The sequence below is a fragment of the Anabrus simplex genome, chromosome 3 (assembly GCF_040414725.1).
Source record: "Anabrus simplex isolate iqAnaSimp1 chromosome 3, ASM4041472v1, whole genome shotgun sequence".
In the NCBI taxonomy this organism is placed as follows: Eukaryota; Metazoa; Arthropoda; class Insecta; order Orthoptera; family Tettigoniidae; genus Anabrus; species Anabrus simplex.
The window spans coordinates 7,814,295-7,833,260 of NC_090267.1; the positions used below are offsets into that span (position 1 = coordinate 7,814,295).

At 41.8% G+C, this 18,966-nt stretch overlaps 1 protein-coding gene across 1 annotated transcript; it reads right to left on the reverse strand.

Annotated features, from left to right (window-relative positions):
- Nucleotides 1-1,624: 1,624 nt before the first annotated feature.
- Nucleotides 1,625-3,481, reverse strand: LOC136866924 (putative nuclease HARBI1). Its single transcript, XM_068226912.1, has 2 exons — nucleotides 2,077-3,481; nucleotides 1,625-1,847 (listed from the first exon to the last, which is right to left on the reverse strand). Coding segments are annotated over exons 1-2 (1,062 nt in total). The 5' UTR covers nucleotides 3,137-3,481; the 3' UTR covers nucleotides 1,625-1,845.
- Nucleotides 3,482-18,966: the final 15,485 nt, after the last annotated feature.

An 18,966-nucleotide genomic window follows, 5' to 3' on the forward strand; every position in this document is an offset into this window, starting at 1 on the left:
ATTCTTCCTCTCTTTAAGAATCTAAACTTTCAGATTATTTGCGATTCTCACGCTTTTATTTGTAACATTCTCACACAACCTCAGTTTCTTTGCTCGAACACACTTGAACGATTCATATACTACAATGTTCATTTCTGCAAAAATTGACTCCTGCTTTCTTTTCACTCCTCATTTCCAGTTTTCTTCCCACTCTCTTTAAATTTAATTTCTATTATTCACAATTGTGTTTAGTTGGGTTTTCCCATACATTTTTCGATGAGCTTTCCCATTTACGATCCTTTTGCAGTTTCTGTAATTACATTTTTTCTTGTCTTTTGCTGCTGGGAAATTGAAATGTTGCAGTATTTCTGTCTCAACAATTAGCAAATGTCTCCTTTCCAAGTTTAACTGAATTATCTGACCTTGACGTTATCAGTGACAATCTGAGTTATGGATTAGGTTGGAAAATCACAGGCAGCATTCTCGATCAAGTCAAACTCTCAGTATGTACACTAAGACGGCCAAGGTGTGGAAGGAGACCTGTGTACAAGAAATTACTATTACATCATCCCTATGGACATTTTTTCTCTCTTTTCCTAGCACACAAAATACTACAAACATTCAAAAAAGGAATTCCCGCGTGTCTGCTGGATGGTTTAAAAAGAAAGCTTGACATACACCGGTGTAAAAAAAGTGTGTTGGAACATGTAAAGTGTCCGCTGAAGTCAAGTGGACGAGACTAATAGCGGTGTCTACGATCCAGTATTTTAGGTGTCCACTTAAATGAGGCTTATTGAACACGTGTCTTATGTAAAATAAAATCAGTCCTGTGGAAAAATTTCCGTATAGAGAGGTGTTCTGCTGAATAAATGTGTCCGTCAGGGCAGGTTCAACTGTATTAAATTTCAGGATAATACTGAAAAAGCTCTTTCCATTATGACATGCAGTTATTTTTAAAACTTGTCCCTAGAATCATATATGGGCCTTGCCTGGCCTGGCTTGTGTGATTTGTGAATGGAAATGGAGAAAAAGTAATCCCATTGGGAAGTATACTCTATTTCCAGTTAAAAGATCTGCCGGTACAGAAAAGTGCTTAAGTGTGGGAAAATTATAGTGTTGTCAGTGATCTTACCAAGAAAAGTACAATTGACATAGGTTAGATATCTAATAAGTGAGGTACTCTGAAACACTGATTTATTTTATGTAAAAAAGATTGAAGTACTAGATTTGGAGGCAAATTGGAAAAATAACATGTAAACAGATGGAAACCATTGTTGCAATTTCAACAACGTTTCATACTTTCGTAAAGTAACATGCTTAATAGACGCTGACAAAAATGTAAACATATGAAAATGAAGAATTCACCTGTAAATAGATATCGAACCACAAATAACAGCAGTTACAGGGCAAATATTGTTAAAAAGGAACTCCTTTTCTCACCCCCCCATTGGCTCTGGTAAGTCACGCAGTATTGTTGCCTCTTCTTTCTCATGTGGTAGAAGAGGGGGCAAGAAGAGTTGTTTTATTCTGAAACTGCTCTTTTTTATAATTTACCATCCATTCACTGATGAGTTTGCTCTTTTCTTCTGTTTGTATGTTCAGCTGCCTGAAGTAGCAGATTTAATTCTTATCTAAAAGAAATATATATTTTCAGGTACTTTTATTGCCAAAGCAGTGTTACAGATGAGTTTTAAAATAACACAAATCAATTTAAAACAATATGAACATTACATTGAAGCACTTATTTTTTTATTTCAGGGAAAAGTCAGGTCATCCGAATACAGTCCAGCCCCTCATCAGAAGAGGACCACTGAAGCCATGCACTGCCGCACCAACATCGCCAATTTGGCTGGCACAAGTTCCAGCCTCTGTGAATTGGAAAAGAATTAATATTTTAAAAATTTTATAAAGAGGATGAACATCTAAATATTAAAATTGAGGAAGCCCGCATTAAAACCGAGAATACCCGCTTGAAAAATAAATTATTAATGAAAAAAATAGGCCTAGAAAATTTGTAAAATAATGAATGTAAAAAGTGTAAAAAAGTTTTAATAACTATATTTGTTACAGCAGGAAATATTTTAGTTTGTTACTTACAATTGAAGTGTTGCTCGACTATAGCATTCCTGGGCTCTTCTATAGCAAGTCTAGGAGGGTCTTGATCAACTTCCTGGCTCCTGTTTCTCCTTTCAGCGAGATACTCATGTATCACTGCATTAACAGGGGGGATGTCATCCTTTGTTAAAATGGAAATATTGTGCAGAACAGCAAAGGCTACAATGATCGTTAAGCTATTCTGAATCTCTGTTCGGAGCCCAATACTGAGAATAGGAAATCGCCTTTTCCATACACCATATGCTCTCTCAACACAATCTCTTGCTTTAATATGCGCTCTGTTGTAGTTTAGCTGGGCTCCCCCAGCAGGTTGCAGAAATGGAGTCATTAAGTACTTCCTCAACAGGTATCCATTGTCTCCTAAATGTATGCCATCCGTGATCCTTCCTATTTCAAAATCTGCCCTGATTTGACACTTACTGTCATGTATGGAACCGGGCCAGCATGCTACAATGTCTCTGATAAGATGATTTACAGCCACAATGGTCTGCACATTCACAGAGAAATAGCCTTTACAATTTCTGAATAGCTCACTCCTTTCACCACCGGGAGACAGAATTCTTATATGGATGCAGTCTAGAGCTCCTAGAACACTGGGAAAATTTGACAATTCATAGAAATCTTTAATGACTTTTGGCCGTTCTTCTACTGAAGGGAAAACAATGTAATGCCTTGCCAATGCTGCAATGGCAGCAGAAACTCTATGCACAATTCTACACACTGTTGCTTTACACACACGTACACAGTCACCTACAATTAACTGGAAATAGTCTGAAGCATAATACCTACGAACAATCAGCAACTGCTGCATCGGAGGCACTGGTAAGTTTCTGTCTGTGGTAAACTTTAACCTATCTTCAATTCCTTCTAGGAATTTCTTTGCTACAGCTTTGGAAATTCTGTACCTTTGTAGAAATTGCTCCTCTGATAATTCTAAAATGTCATTTCTACTTTTTATGGGTTGTTCTCTACCTTCTTTAGCCTGTAGATATTCTTCACACATCAGTAAAGCTTCAAACATGTGTCTTCTACATGCCGCCATTTTGAAGTTTTAACATTTGTTAAGAGATTTAACACTAGTCTGGTGCTAGGTTAATTTATCACATGTATTAAAAATTTGTTAGTGTTAACAATTGTTGATGAGACAGTCATTTTGTTAAAGTGTGTGTTAAGTTCACTTAACAAGAGTGATCTTTTAACATTGGTTGAAGAAACCGGCCCTGAGCCTAGTCGGCACAAAGGACAGGAAATGGCACAGTATGGCCCCTCGTCTGTATGTATTTCGAGAGTGCACTTGTTCCGGTGAACGGCTTACCACAGATAATGCACCGGTATGACTTCTCATGCGTGTGAGAGCGCATGTGAATTGCTAAGTTGTGTTTTATAATAACAATAATAAGAGAAAAGCGCACAATATGCATAGATGTTCTGCAAATATCAATTTAGTCGCTACAAAGTTGTGTTAGGGATACACGTCTCTGGTGACAACATAGTGCATGATACCGATCATGCTGTTTATCGCACTGCTCACATACACACGATACTTCGTCCGGAGTGTGGAAACCCTTTTCCTTGCATACGCGAAGGTAGAACCCGTGCACTGCGAATCGCGTCAGCGTGTGGCGAAGATCGTAGTCCACACCTTTCCAGTCTGTAGACATCATTCATTCGGTCGAGTAGAGTTCCAGCCATATCTCCTTTCTCTTGTTGTGATGTTCTTCTATGAGTTCCTGATATGCCTTTGTGGATTGTAGGGGTCTGCCTTAATTGTTTATGAAGAAAGGTTCTCCGACGAGCTCGTATGTTAGTCTAGAGGGAGTGAATTTCGATACACACGATAGTCTCTTAAGATATGCTGCTTTGATCTGCTCGATGTCTTTGAGATTTGATTTGGTGAGATGTGTCCATATTAATTCTAGTTTGTAAGTCACTATGGGCATTATCTCGTGTTGAAGATCTTTATGGCAGTGAGTACAGAGAGTCTGCGCAGGAGTTGGATGTCATTGATGGCCATTATGGCTGCAGTTGCTCTATTCCTGATGTGCTTAGTGTAGGTCATTCCAGTGATCTGCAGTGTCACATTCAGAGATAGTTAAAATTCCTTCGCTATTTTGATTGGTTCCTGGTTGGAGTGAAGAACAGTTGGTCTTCGGCCATTATTTTCCTTCCCTTCCTAAATATCATATGGACTGTCCTTTCCTCATTGATCTCTAGCTTATTCTTCTCTGCCTGTAATGTTAGGCAATATATACATTCCTGTAGTACCTCGAGGTTTGATGAGCTTAGTGCTATGTCGTCTGCGTACCCATAGAAAGTGGGCTATTTCTTTAGATACCGAGCTCGATAGCTGCAGTCACTTAAGTACGGCCAGTATCCAGTATTAGAGAGATAGCAGGTTCGAACCCCACTATCAGCAGCCCTGAAAATGGTTTTCCATGGTTTCCCATTTTCACACCAGGCAAATGCTGGGGCTGCACCTTAATTAAGGCCACGGCCGCTTCCTTCCCACTCCTAGCCCGTTCCTGTCCCATCGTCGCCGTAAGACCTATCTGTGTCGGTGCGACGTAAAGCCCTTAGGAAAACAAGTTTCTTTAGATTTCCGAAGCACTGCATAACGTCTGATGTTGCAAGATTGAATAGTAGGGGGCTGGCTGGATCACCCTGCAGAATTACATTGGTCTGTGGCATCGGGGTCGAAGTTTGGACGTTGTCTTTGATGACAAGCTTGTTTAGTTCTAGTAAGTTGTCCATGATGATCGTTGTTGTCTTCCCTCATCCTGCGTTTAAGCTTATCGACGGTTATCTGGCGGTCCGGTAGGCCGAAGGTCTTCTTATGGTCGACGAATATGACGTGAAGTTTCCCTCTGTGATGCTCAAGTGCTTCTTTTATGTCATCCATTCATTTACTTATTGCATGAAGTGTCGATCTGCCTTTCCTAAAACCAAATTGCTCATCCGGTATTTATCCAATTGTTTCCTGTTCTAATCTTGCAGACGCGATTACGGTGAATACCTTGAATAGTGCGTTCTCCAACCTCTGTAGGAGTCTGGGTGGTCGGTGCTACTTTCATCATCGTAAGTAGTATAATTGGATGGTTCGGCCGCCTCTTCCTCCTCCCGCGGCGAGGGAAATTTGAATTTTGGCGGGAGATTTTAATTTTGGAGCGAGATTTTAATTTGTAAACAAAGCCACGTGCTTTTTGACAGCTGTCATCGACAACAAAGCATCGCTAACCTCACTGCTGCCATCTTGACGGGCCTAAACCTCAGTAGTGCCAACTTAACCTAACTAGCATGAGGTAAACAAAGCCACGTGCTTTTTGACAGACAACAACGCATCGCTAACCTCAGTACTGCCATCTTGACGGGCCTAAACCTCAGTAGTGCCAACTTAACCTAACTAGTGCGAGGTAAACAAAGCCACGTGCTTTTTTGACAGCTGTTATCCGCCATCTTTAATCCAGAGAGCACAGTGCTGCCCTCTTTAGCTACTTACCTTTGACAGCTGTCATCCGCCATCTTTAATCTAGAGAGAACAGTACTGCCCTCTATGCGGTGGCGGCAAATTCCACGTGCTCTTGTTTGGAAACAAAGCCATGTGCAGCTCTCATCCGCCATGTTTAATCTATAGAGCGCAGTGCTGCCCTCTATGTGGTGGCGGATAATTTGAAAAATGCTTTTTTGACAGCAGCCATCTTTAATCACCGTGCTGCCCTCTATGTGGTGGTGGTAAATTCCACGTGCATTACAAACCTATATGCTTTTCTGACAGCTGTCATCCGCCATCTTTAATCCAGAGAGAACAGTGCTGCCCTCTATGTGGTGGCGGCAAATTCCACGTGCTTTACAAATCAACATGCTTTTTTTTGACAGCTGTCAACCGCCATCTTTAATCACCGTGCTGCCCCCTCTTTAGCTACTAACCTTTGACAGCTGTCATCCGCCATCTTTAATCCAGAGAGAACAGTGCTGCCCTCTATGTGGTGGCGACAAATTCCACGTGCTCTTGTTTGGAAACAAAGGCATGTGCTTTTTTGACAGCTGTCATCCGCCATCTTTAATCACCGTGCTGTCCTCTTTAGCTACTTACCTTTGAAATGTGGTGGTGGTAAATTCCACGTGCTTTACAAACCCATGTGATTTTCTGACAGCTGTCATCCGCCATCTTTAATCCAGAGAGAACAGTGCTACCCTCTATGTGGTGGCGGCAAATTCCACGTGCTCTTGTTTGGAAACAAAGCCATGTGCTTTTTTTTGACAGCTGTCATCCGCCATCTTTAATCACCGTGCTGCCCTCTTTAGCTACTTACCTTTGAAATGTGGTGGCGGTAAATTCCACGTGCTTTACAAACCTATATGCTTTTCTGAGAGCTGTCATCCGCCCAGCAATTCTCTTTCTATATAATAATTTCGTGTGGCTATTTCTAGCCAAGTGCAGTCTAAAAAAATAAATCCTAGTCTTGTTGTATCAGGAAGGGTAACTGGCTAAATCCCGGTCTTTCAGCGTCAGTAAGGGCAACCAGCCATAGTGTATGATGTAAGAGGCTAGATACTGCTTTGAGCATCTAGCTGTAAAACCCCGATTCTCGTGTTAGAAGTTGTAAAACAGATTCTTAATCCGAGTTCTTTGACGTCAGGAAGGGCAACTGGTCGAAAACAATAGTGCATGATGTAAGAAGCTAGATACTGCCAGTTTTGCGTCAGGAAGGACAACTAGTCTTGAAACAAATTCTTGCGATTTCAAATCTTAGTTTTGCGTCAGGAAGGGCATCCGGCTGTAAAACAATAGTTCGTGATACAGCGAATTAAAATCTTAGTTCTTGCACTAATATCGAACATGCATCGCAAAAGCGAGAGTGTTCAGGTTTAGACTTGAATACATACTACTGTTTATAATACGATGTTGTAGAACACTGCATTGCAATCAAACACTGTTTAGAAAAAGAATTCTCTTCTGAACATAAGCTAGACAATAACATACTTTCAAATTTAATCAACACGTACTCTTATTTCTTCTTCGAGAGGAAGGAGTAGGAGGAGGAGAATGTAATACCTAAACTAAACTAAAAGAATATGTTAATTCTACATTATTTATTTTATATTATTTACTACAACTAATTTTAGAGTCCTTCTTAGGTCTTCACATCGGACATTGCAACAGTATAATCATCTTCTTCTTGAGATGTCGATGTGCCTAAAAAGAACGAAAATATATAGATGTAGCGTGGAAGTACTTGTGATGATAGGATATAGAAAAGTAAGTTAATTTGTTAACAGGTAACCCAGCTAAAGACCTTTACTGCCTAGCGTAAAAGCAAATGTGATAATAGGATATCGAAGGGACAAGTCAGCTAGCCTAGAGTTGCAACGTGCAGAAGAAACCAAGTTTCAGCCTATTAAGGCCAGCATGTAAGATTAAAGACAGCAACTATTCATCAATAGAGATTAGACTAAATTCGCGATGCTCGGAAGAAACCAAGTTTCAGCCTATTAAGGTCAGACATGGTCGTGAGTTTGAAGTTACAAGAATAACTACCTCCTTGTCTACACCTTCTAATCCTCTAATCGTAAAATGCTAAAAAACAATGAAGGTTACAAAAGATACTTGGTTTGTTAACAGGTAACCCAGCTAAAGACTTTTACTGCCTAGCGTAAAAGCAAATGTGATAATAGGATATCGAAAGGACAAGTCAGCTAGCCTAGAGTTGCAACGTGCAGAAGAAACCAAGTTTCAGCCTATTAAGGCCAGCATGTAAGATTAAAAACAGCAACTATTCATCAATAGAGATTAGACTAAATTCGCGATGCTGGGAAGAAACCGAGTTTCAGCCGATTAAGGTCAGACATGGTCGTGAGTTTTTAAAAGCAAACAGAAAGAGATAAATGTTCTATACCTAACAAAGTCGAAGCACTCTTGTTGTTAAAAAATATAGTAACTCAATATCCTTTCCTCTAGTCGCAAAGAAAAAACGAAAATTTAATTACTAACGATTAAACAGCATGTGAGATTAAAGAGAGCAACTATTCATCAATAGAGATTAGATAAATTCGCGATGCTCGGAAGAAACCGAGTTTCAGCCTATTAAGGTCAGTCATGGTCGTGAGTTTGAAGTTACAAGAATAACTACCTCCTTGTCTACACCTTCTAATCCTCTAATCGTAAAATGCTAAAAAACAATGAAGGTTACAAAAGAACGTAAACATATAAGATCGATAGAAAAAGTTCGAAACATACCTTAAAATGCACGCGCAGCAAACTGTTACTCGGATGAATAAAATGCGTACTTTCGAACGGTACCTAAAAAGAACAAACATATATGAATGTAGATGTCTATTACCTAGCGTAGAAGTTGCTTCGCAAACAGTAACTAACAGTTCTAGCTTACCTTAAGATAAAGGCTGAAGAATAATATTCGCAGCAGACAGTACTTAGATGATGTTGCGCATATGGTAAACGCATACTGAGAACTGTGAGGAGCACTTCACGCAGACTGTAGCGACTAAATATGCTCCTTATCACCAAGCGGATATCAAAATCGCTGACAACTGCAGTACAGTCGGAACTAAATGTTTATGCAACAAAAGCTCTCCTGAAGTCCCGCAGGCTGACGTATTTAAGCCGGAATCGAACCTCCTGTTGATGCCGAGGTGTTAGAATTTAAGAGTTCTGCAGCGGATCGAGCCTTGGAAAGTTAGCGCGCTATCGCAATTTTAGGGGAAAGAAAACTAAGTTTCAAGTTGTTTGAAATTATAAGATTGACCTCTTCTATAGCATGAGGATTGAAGATTGAGGATTGAAGAGAACAACTATTTATCAATAGACTAAAGTTGCAATGTTCGGAAGAAACCAAGTTTCAACCTACTGAGGTCGGATATTGTCGTGAGTTTTACTAAGCTAAGTCTACATCTACAGTACCCCCTACCTGTTAGCAACAACACGAAACGCTGAGGTACCGAAATATACAAGTTCTACAAGCTGACGTATTTGTACTATGATTGAACGGGGGGGGGGGGGGGTTGAGCTCAGCTCGAGAAGCTGCTAATAATTTTAATGCGAACTGTACGCGTGTAGCGGACTCTGTACCCTGCTGAGGCAAACGCATTCCAGGTAGGAGCCGGCTAGCCGGATGCAGCTTGCGTGCACGCATGTGTGTAGACATGCATCAAAAACATATCCCAGATATTTTTCTCGTTCTAGAGTCTGCTTATTCTAAATCCGGTGCTTAGCTATTTACCCTTCCTGATGTAACAAGACTAGGATTTATTTTTTAGACTGCACTTGGCTAGAAATAGCTACATAAAATTATTATATAGAAAGAGAATTGCCGGCCCCTACAGTTTGGTTTAGTGTGCTTGCCTCTCACCCGGCAGTCTTGGGTTCGATTCTCTTGGGGTTAAAAATATGTTTTACAGAGTTTAAATCGCAAGAACCCGTTTTACGATCGATTGCCCTTCCTAATGCAAAACTGGGAGTATCTAGCCTCTTACATCATACACTATTGTTTTCGACCGGTTGCCCTTCCTGACGTCAAAGAACTCGGATTAAGAATCTGTTTTACAACTTCTAACACGGGAATCGAGGATTTACAGCTAGATGCACTTCTTAGATTTTAAATCGCTGTATCACGAACTATTGTTTTATAGCCGGATGCCCTTCCTGACGCAAAACCAAGATTTTAAATCGCAAGAATATGTTGAGTTGTCCTTCCTGCCGCAAAACTGGCAGTATCTAACCTCTTACATCATACACTATTGTTTTCGACCGGTTGCCCTTCCTGACGTCAAAGAACTCGGATTAAGAATCTGTTTTACAACTTCTAACACGAGAATCGGGGATTTACAGCTAGATGCACTTCTCACATTTTAAATCGCTGTTTTTTCTCAAAAGTGTTTGATTGCAATGCAGTGTTCTACAACATCGTACTATAAACAGTAGTATGTATTCAAGTCTAAACCTGAACACTCTCGCTTTTGCGACGCATGTTCGATATTAGTGCAAGAACTAAGATTTTAATTCGTTGTATCACGAACTATTGTTTTACAGCTGGATGCCCTTCCTGACGTAAAACTAAGATTTTAAATCGCAAGAATTTGTTTTAAGACTAGTTGCCCTTCCTGATGCAAAACTAGCAGTATCTAGCCTCTTACATCATACACTATTGTTTTCGACCGGTTGCCCTTCCTGACGTCAAAGAACTCGGATTAAGAATCTGTTTTACAACTTCTAACACGAGAATCGGGGATTTACAGCTAGATGCACTTCTTAGATTTTAAATCGCTGTATCACGAACTATTGTTTTACAGCCGGATGCCCTTCCTGACGCAAAACTAAGATTTTAAATCACAAGAATTTGTTTTAAGACTAGTTGCCCTTCCTGACGCAAAACTGGCAGTATCTAACCTCTTACATCATACACTATTGTTTTCGACCGGTTGCCCTTCCTGACGTCAAAGAACTCGGATTAAGAATCTGTTTTACAACTTCTAACACGAGAATCGGGGTTTTACAGCTAGATGCTCAAAGCAGTATCTAGCCTCTTACATCATACACTATGGCTGGTTGCCCTTACTGACGCTGAAAGACCGGGATTTAGCCAGTTACCCTTCCTGATACAAGACTAGGATTTATTTTTTTAGACTGCACTTGGCTAGAAATAGCCACACGAAATTATTATATAGAAAGAGAATTGCTGGGCGGATGACAGCTCTCAGAAAAGCATATAGGTTTGTAAAGCACGTGGAATTTACCGCCACCACATTTCAAAGGTAAGTAGCTAAAGAGGACAGCACGGTGATTAAAGATGGCGGATGACAGCTGTCAAAAAAAAGCACATGGCTTTGTTTCCAAACAAGAGCACGTGGAATTTGCTGCCACCACATAGAGGGTAGCACTGTTCTCTCTGGATTAAAGGTGGCGGATGACAGCTGTCAGAAAATCACATGGGTTTGTAAAGCACGTGGAATTTACCACCACCACATTTCAAAGGTAAGTAGCTAAAGAGGACAGCACGGTGATTAAAGATGGCGGATGACAGCTGTCAAAAAAGCACATGCCTTTGTTTCCAAACAAGAGCACGTGGAATTTGTCGCCACCACATAGAGGGCAGCACTGTTCTCTCTGGATTAAAGATGGCGGATGACAGCTGTCAAAGGTAAGTAGCTAAAGAGGGGGCAGCACGGTGATTAAAGATGGCGGTTGACAGCTGTCAAAAAAAGCATGTTGATTTGTAAAGCACGTGGAATTTGCCGCCACCACATAGAGGGCAGCACTGTTCTCTCTGGATTAAAGATGGCGGATGACAGCTGTCAGAAAAGCATATAGGTTTGTAAAGCACGTGGAATTTACCACCACCACATAGAGGGCAGCACGGTGATTAAAGATGGCTGCTGTCAAAAAAGCATTTTTCAAATTATCCGCCACCACATAGAGGGCAGCACTGCGCTCTATAGATTAAACATGGCGGATGAGAGCTGCACATGGCTTTGTTTCCAAACAAGAGCACGTGCAATTTGCCGCCACCACATAGAGGGCAGTACTGTACTCTCTGGATTAAAGATGGCAGATGACAGCTGTCAAAAAAGCACGTGGCTGTCAAAAAAAACACGTGGCTTTGTTTACCTCGCACTAGTTAGGTTAAGTTGGCACTACTGAGGTTTAGGCCCGTCAAGATGGCAGTACTGAGGTTAGCGATGCGTTGTTGTGTGTCAAAAAGCACGTGGCTTTGTTTACCTCATGCTAGTTAGGTTAAGTTGGCACTACTGGTTTAGGCCCGTCAAGATGGCAGCAGTGAGGTTAGCGATGCGTTGTTGTCGATGACAGCTGTCAAAAAGCACGTGGCTTTGTTTACAAATTCAAATCTCGTGCCAGAATTCAAATTTCCCGCCAGAATTCAAATTTCCCGCGCCGCGGGAGGAGGAGGCGGCCGAACCATCCAATTATACTACTTTCGTACAAGAGTTTTAGCTTTGCGGTCCTCCAGTTGCCCGGTACTTTGCCTATTTCTAGGCATTTGTTGAATAAGGCAGTCCATAATTCCCCTAGGTGTGGTAGGGCTTCCTTCAGATGGTCAGTAAAGATTTATGCTTTATGGCCTTTTAGTTCCATGACCGTATCTGTTACCTCCTCTGTTGTGATGCGTGGGAAGTCAGAGTGCGTGGATTGTCCTTGGCGTTGGTTGCCTGTTATAGATATGTTGAAAGTGTGATTTCCATGTTTCCATTGTGATAGTTTGGGAGAACATTGGTGACCTAGGTTTCAAAACTGCAAAATGGTTTTCTGATGCCTTCTCTAATAATCTCTTCCCTTCTTCTACCCAGTTTGCTCTCTTCTCCACGAGTAGATTTTTGTAGGCAAGTCTCTGAATGCTGTAGGTCTGTAAGTCTATTTCAGTTTTGGAGGTTCTTGCAGTGTGTAGGAGGTCCAATACCTGTTTTCTTTTGTCATAACAGGTCACATCGAACCAAGGTTGTGACTTCCGTTTGCTCCCTGAACCGCGCGTTTGGGCGTCATTTATATAACTGTCGAATTTCAATGCTGTGGAGTCTATCTCTCCCTGTTTTATTTGATCAAGAATCTGATCATTCGATGATGATGATATTCCGGCTAGGATGCTGGTATTCAGTGTTCTCCTTATTGTTACTCTCTTCTGATCTCTGCTGTTTGGTAGAGGCTCATCTACTGCGACCTGAGCGTATACAGGTATGCGTTTCTAGGGGGCCCACGTCTGCGTTGGAGAAAGTCTTGATGTAAGTGTTGACAAATAAGAAGCCTGTTGTGTGTACTACTGCCATAGTGACATACATAGGTTGGAGTGTGGCTTGTTCACTAAGATAAAACTTTCCGCTTTTAGAAATTCTAGGTCTGCTTTGCTTTTCATGTCCTCTTTATCCGTGCGACAGTTTAAATCGCCTACTAGTATGGTGGCATCTTTGTAACTGACGAGCGTTAATGTGTCTGTCAGGCTCTCAATTATATTCTGTGCTGTATTGTGAGGTTGGAAATAGGCAGCAATGATGGTCAATCCTCGGGCCTTCATTGCAAGCAGGTTCGGCGTTCTTTGGATATGATGCGGTGATAGCCATGGTTTGATTAGACAGGAGATGCCTCCACTTGGACGTCCGCGTTCTACCTGGCTTGCGAGGTTGGGGATGTTGTAGTAATGTTCTAAATTGGTGTGATTTGTCAAGAAAGTCTCAGTTAGGATCACAATATCCGTCTTAAATAAATCCGGAGGGCCTATGTTCAGGATAACTTTTAGGCCCTCCATGTTGCAGAGCATAAGGTCTATTCTTTGAGTTTTCTTAGGCTTCGAGCTCTGTTCCATGATAGGATCTATTCGTTCTCGCGCGAGAGAAACGAAAAGGCCAGATGAGGACGCCTTTACGCCAGAATTCTGGTTTCTCGGCACTTTCTCGCACCTGTAGTGGAATGCCTACTTGATAAGACTTATTGGTTCCCATGGTCCTCAACTCTTCACACGCTTTACTTTCCGGCCTAATGTTTTCTTAATCATGAAGTTCTTTATGTGTTCTGCTTTCTCGTTTCGTGACAGGCGCCCAATATACAGCCAGGCCCTCCTCTCACCTGCCTAAATTAAATCGCCTTCACCGGTTCCCGTTCCTATTATCGTGCGGGAAATCTTGCGCCTTTTGTAGGACACAAATCTATAATTCTCATTCGATTCCTCATCACGCATGGTTTCAATATTTACTGGGGTTAATTCTTTGTAAGTTTCCTTGGACCCCTCTTCTCGTCTGCCATCTGCTTTGGTTTCTGTTGCAGTTTCCACTGTTCCCTCTTCCTGCTGTTGATCCTCCCCTCTGGCGTTGGGTTTTTCACCAATTAATTTCTGGGATTTCTCTCGTCTCTCAAAACCGTGATTGGATTCGTGCTGTTGTTGGATGTTTTTGATGTCTGACCCTCTAGCATTTTGTGATGTTTGGCTTTATTTCATGTTACTTACGGTCTCAGCCATCACGTCTAGCTTCTAGTTCAGATCCGCCTTTAGCGACTCTATCTCTTTTTGCATTAATTTTCCTGCCTTGTATAGTAGGAAGTCCTGTTCGAAGCCACTGCATAGCCACATTAACTTGTATTTCTTTTTCCTAGTTGCTTTCAGGGCATTGAATTGTCCGTGTTGCAACTCTGCGCAAGCCAAGTGGTGCCATTCTAGTACGCTCTGTCACACACCACGAATGTCACATCTTCTACTCTCTTCTAATGTCGAGTTTCTCAACCTATTCCTTGCCTGACGACATTCCGTGATGCACGTTGGTGCTTGCATCGGGCATGGTATCTAGAAGGCAGTGAAACTGATCGTATTACATACAAGATGTTTAAGAACGTTTCTTGTATTCTCACTTCGTAAACTGCACTATCACTGGACACTTCACACTCTTTCACTATATATTAACTGAATCGGTATTTATATCCGCAAGAATCACTCCTATCGCCAGTATCACCGACAGTGACGGTTATCTCTTATCGAGTTGTAGTGTCTAAGGAAGGCTTTGACACAGACATTGCAGCAGTAAGGTGTCTTGCGTGCGAGTGTGTACGCCTGTGTTTCGAGAGAGCACCTGTTCTAGTGAAGAACTTACCACAGATACTGCAATGGTGTGGCTTCTCGCCCGTGTGAGTCATCGTGTGAATTGTTAAATTTGAACTCTGACTAAAGGATTTGCCACACGAATTGCAACAATGTGGCTTTTCACCTGTGTGGGTCCTCATGTGTCTCACAAGGGTTCCTCGTTCGGAGAAGAGCTTACCACAAATATTACAACAGTATGGCTTATCGCCCGTATGTGTCCGCATGTGAACTCTAATTTTGCTATTGTCGCAGAAGGATTTGCCACAAACACTACAACTGAAAGGCTTCTCGCCTGTGTGAATACGCATATGAATTCCATGAGAATATTTTCGGCTGAAGCATTTCCCGCAGATTTTACAGCAGTAAGGCATAACGTCAGTGTGAGTGAGCATGTGAACTTTATGTATGCCCTTGTCGCTGGAAGATTTGCCACATACATTACAATTGAATGGCTTCGCCCCCGTATGAGTGCGCATATGAGCGATATAATTGAATTTCCGGCTGAACGATTTTCCACAGGCATCGCAAGAGTACGTTTTCTGTCCCGGATCAGCCTGCATTTGTGTGTTTAAGTCCACCGAAACACGGACCGACTTATCACATGGAGAGCAATCCTTTTCCTTGCCATGTGTGTGCATCAGCATGTGCTTTGTCATTATATTACTCTCTTTAAAGCTCTGGTAGCAAATTCTGCACTTGTGTGTTGGCTGTTCAGTATTGATCATTACCTGTTCCGGCAGGCTGTTTCCGCTACCGAAGAGTTCTCCGCAGGGATCGCATTTGTAGGGACGATCTCTGTGTATCTTTAGATGTTCCAAGACGCCCAAGTTCCTGGCCAAGACTTTACCACACACACTGCACCTTAAACAAGGTGCTCCAACATCCGGAAGTTGATGATCAGCGTAGCTCACCTCGGGTCCCCATCTACAGTGAAAGAGATTTAAAAACGATGTTACCAATTGGTCAACAGTCAATTTCACCACAACCGTCACGCAAAGGAAATGCTTCTTAACATTCCACTAACTGTATCATATGAAGAGAGCACCGTACTATTGAACATCATATACCTGAGGGTAAACATAACTTGAGGTCAGAATCAGAGTGTGGTCCTAAATTTCAAATGCACTCCCTTGTTGCGAGGATGTGTTGCGTCTTTTCTCTCCATACATTATATCACGCGCAAGATACTTCAGACGATTTAGGAATGCACGAGCTCATAGAACACCTAATTTAAGGAATGCGCGAGAATTGTCCAGCCTAAAAGGAGAAATACGAGCTCTTTAATCTGGAAAACTTTTGAAATCCGTATATGTCTGTTCTCCTACATATGCTTTGGAGATTTGATCTGGTTCAACCATTCTGTGGTTTGTGGCAGGCGAGTAATAATTTTTGTAAAAGACGTTCTTGAGGTTGGTTGAGAGAATCTCATTATTGTAGATATTAATAAAGTTGAGAACATTGTTTACAGTCAGTCAGCAAGATGTGCTGAACGATGGCAAATTGTTTATGAATATTATTTACTGTCACGCAAACATACATATTGTATTTGTACATTGTATTCATATCAGTGTAGAATTATATTACGTCACAGTGTGGTTATTTCTAATTACATTGCTGTCATGTGCAATCAAACAGAGGCGACCAAAATATACTGTCTTTAACGGAGCCTGTATGAAACATGGGAAAAATGAATCCCGGCGAAATTTTCGGGAAGCTGAAAGATACCTTTCAGATGACGGCACTTTCCCTAACCCTGACACTTTCATTTCACCTCCTATAATGCTGTCATAGACATGATGGCGACAAAGAATATGGCTTTGTATTTAGTGTTTTATTACAATGTCCTGATATCCTAAATTATTGGAAACCAAATGAATGCCATCCCGTCCTTAAATGTTCTTACAAGAGTTCCTTTGACACTAAAGCTAAAATGAGCACGAATATCCAGGCTTGAGCCAAAATTCGAGATGACAGGACATTGAATTGAACCGTAGTGGATACTGCTCCTATAGAAAGGAAAGAATTAGATTCTTTTATTTCAAAACTTAAAGGACAGATCGTTATTTTTGTGGGCCGATAACATCGTTGAATAGCATACAAGTCTCTGCCTGTGTTCCCAGCACAGAGTGGTTCTGTATGTTATAGGAAAAAAGAGCGAGAAATAAATATTTCTTGGTTAAAGGTGAGATCCGCTTGCAACAGGCCGATAACGCAGGAGAAAATGCATCGTAACATGAAGTGATCTTCACAATTCATGCTGTATTCTCTGAATTCACATGTCCCGATGGAATGCATGACATCCTCATAAGAAAAGTTTTGGGAGGCTCGATCACATGTTGTTACTGCACTCTTAGGAGAAAACAGTGGACAAATAAAAGGGGGCCAATGATTCCAGATAAGACAGGCTAGACCAATTGCTCACCACACACGATATTAATATTTCCAGCACAAGACAACACGGGGCTGAAAACACGACACCGGCTTCAATATCGTACGCTTTGTGGCACATCACGTCAAGGAAAATTGCAATACCCTGCGGCAGTTCTTCTTTACGCGATTATGTGATTTTGTGACAAGTGATTTATCACGTTCTCAATTAGTTTTTCAGTAACATAGTATTGTATTTTGTATTGATGAATATTCTCCACGAACCATATACAGAGCCATAACACGTACATCATTCCAGGCGACGGATACGGGTTCCCCACCGTGCTGCCAGTACATATGAGCGAGGTATAATAGCTCTCGTGGACGTAACACACACAAAGGCCTTAATGGCAACTTCTGCGGAGACTGAGACGTTCGGTATGGTGCAGTTGGCAGAACAGGTAGTCTACACTTCCGGAAGTTAATGCAGAACGTGCTCTCGTGAACTATAAAACGCATCATGACAAGCCGGCCATCAAACAACACCGTCTCATCATTATGGAAATATGTCTCAGTGAATCGGAGCCAAGGTTAAGGTGTCCCCTGGAATGGACGCACGTTGGTAGGGACCAGTCAGCGTAAAAAGTATGCAAGGGTTACCGTCGCGCGGACTATGACGGCTAAACAAGCGAGTACCCCAATCTGCATCGCATCACTTAACTACGTCTTGACGAAGTAGCAAATTAGCCACAGCACCCCAGAGAAGGTGCAGGGGAAAAAAGGCGGAGAGGAGAAAAGTCACGCGAAATGGGGTGCGGTTAATAATTGATGTACAACGGAAACCCAAGAACAACTAATTGTGCTGGCATTGTTATATCAGCAAAATTTAGACTGTTCAGTGTACGAGGTGGAAGTGTACGACAATCGCTTGATGTAAATTGTTTACGTTGGTGATAGGAGGAAAATCAAATTCTTCAGTTAAACGCTCGACAAAATGGCCTGGGGACCGAAACCAAAGATGCTTTCTGCGCACTTCTTAACAAAAGGACCTTTGACTATCTTACTGTTGCCGGTGATCTGACTGGACATCGGATGGAGGAAAGAAGACCACACAGCCCACTGTGGTCATGGATATGGACAGAACAACGATGACGACGGCCAACGAATTATGCACAAACCGATAATCGAAAACACACGCATCAAAAAGCGTGATACTCATCTACTCAGGTATTAGAGTGGCTCACATCGACTACAAAGTTGTCAGATGATGGAATCTCAAATATGTTATAGACACAACAGTTGATCCATACGAAACTGTTGCGATGCAACATTGACCAGCCATCTGTAAGCTGCGGGCAAAGTCACCAAGAGCGCAATACTACACAGGTAATGGACCAAAATGGATCAAATGGTGGCGCGTGAAGAAGGCGACGGACGTTACAAAATTTACAATGCCACTAATCACCATAGTTGAAGTGAGCCGGACTAAACTGTGGGACGCCACATGCCTAATTCTTGGACAAATTAATGAGGGCGACGACGACGAAGGATCAACAGTAACATGTGGCTTTGAAATGACGATGTTAAGGATGCAGTAAGTTTGAAGGAACAGCTGTTCCGCAAGTTTCTTGCTCGTTGGAATGCCTACAAAGCAGCCTTTAGTAAAGTGAAGGTCACTGCCATAACGAAACCAAAACAGCTATGCAGGTCTATATGTGAATCTTCACATGCGCGAATACGAGCGAGATATTTAACGGCTATTCAAATCGGGGCATCGCGAAATGGAAGAAAACCAACGTTTTGCGGCATCAATACAAAAACAGACGATTTGCTACTCGACTGGCGGGAAGTGCGAGATCGCTGGCGGAACTACTCTGACAAAATTTCAATCTTGGAATTTCCGTATCTATCTGTC

Coding starts and splice junctions, on each gene's coding strand:
- LOC136866924 (XM_068226912.1), bottom strand. CDS start 3,136: ATGGCGGCATGTAGAAGACACATGTTTGAAGCTTTACTGATGTGTGAA.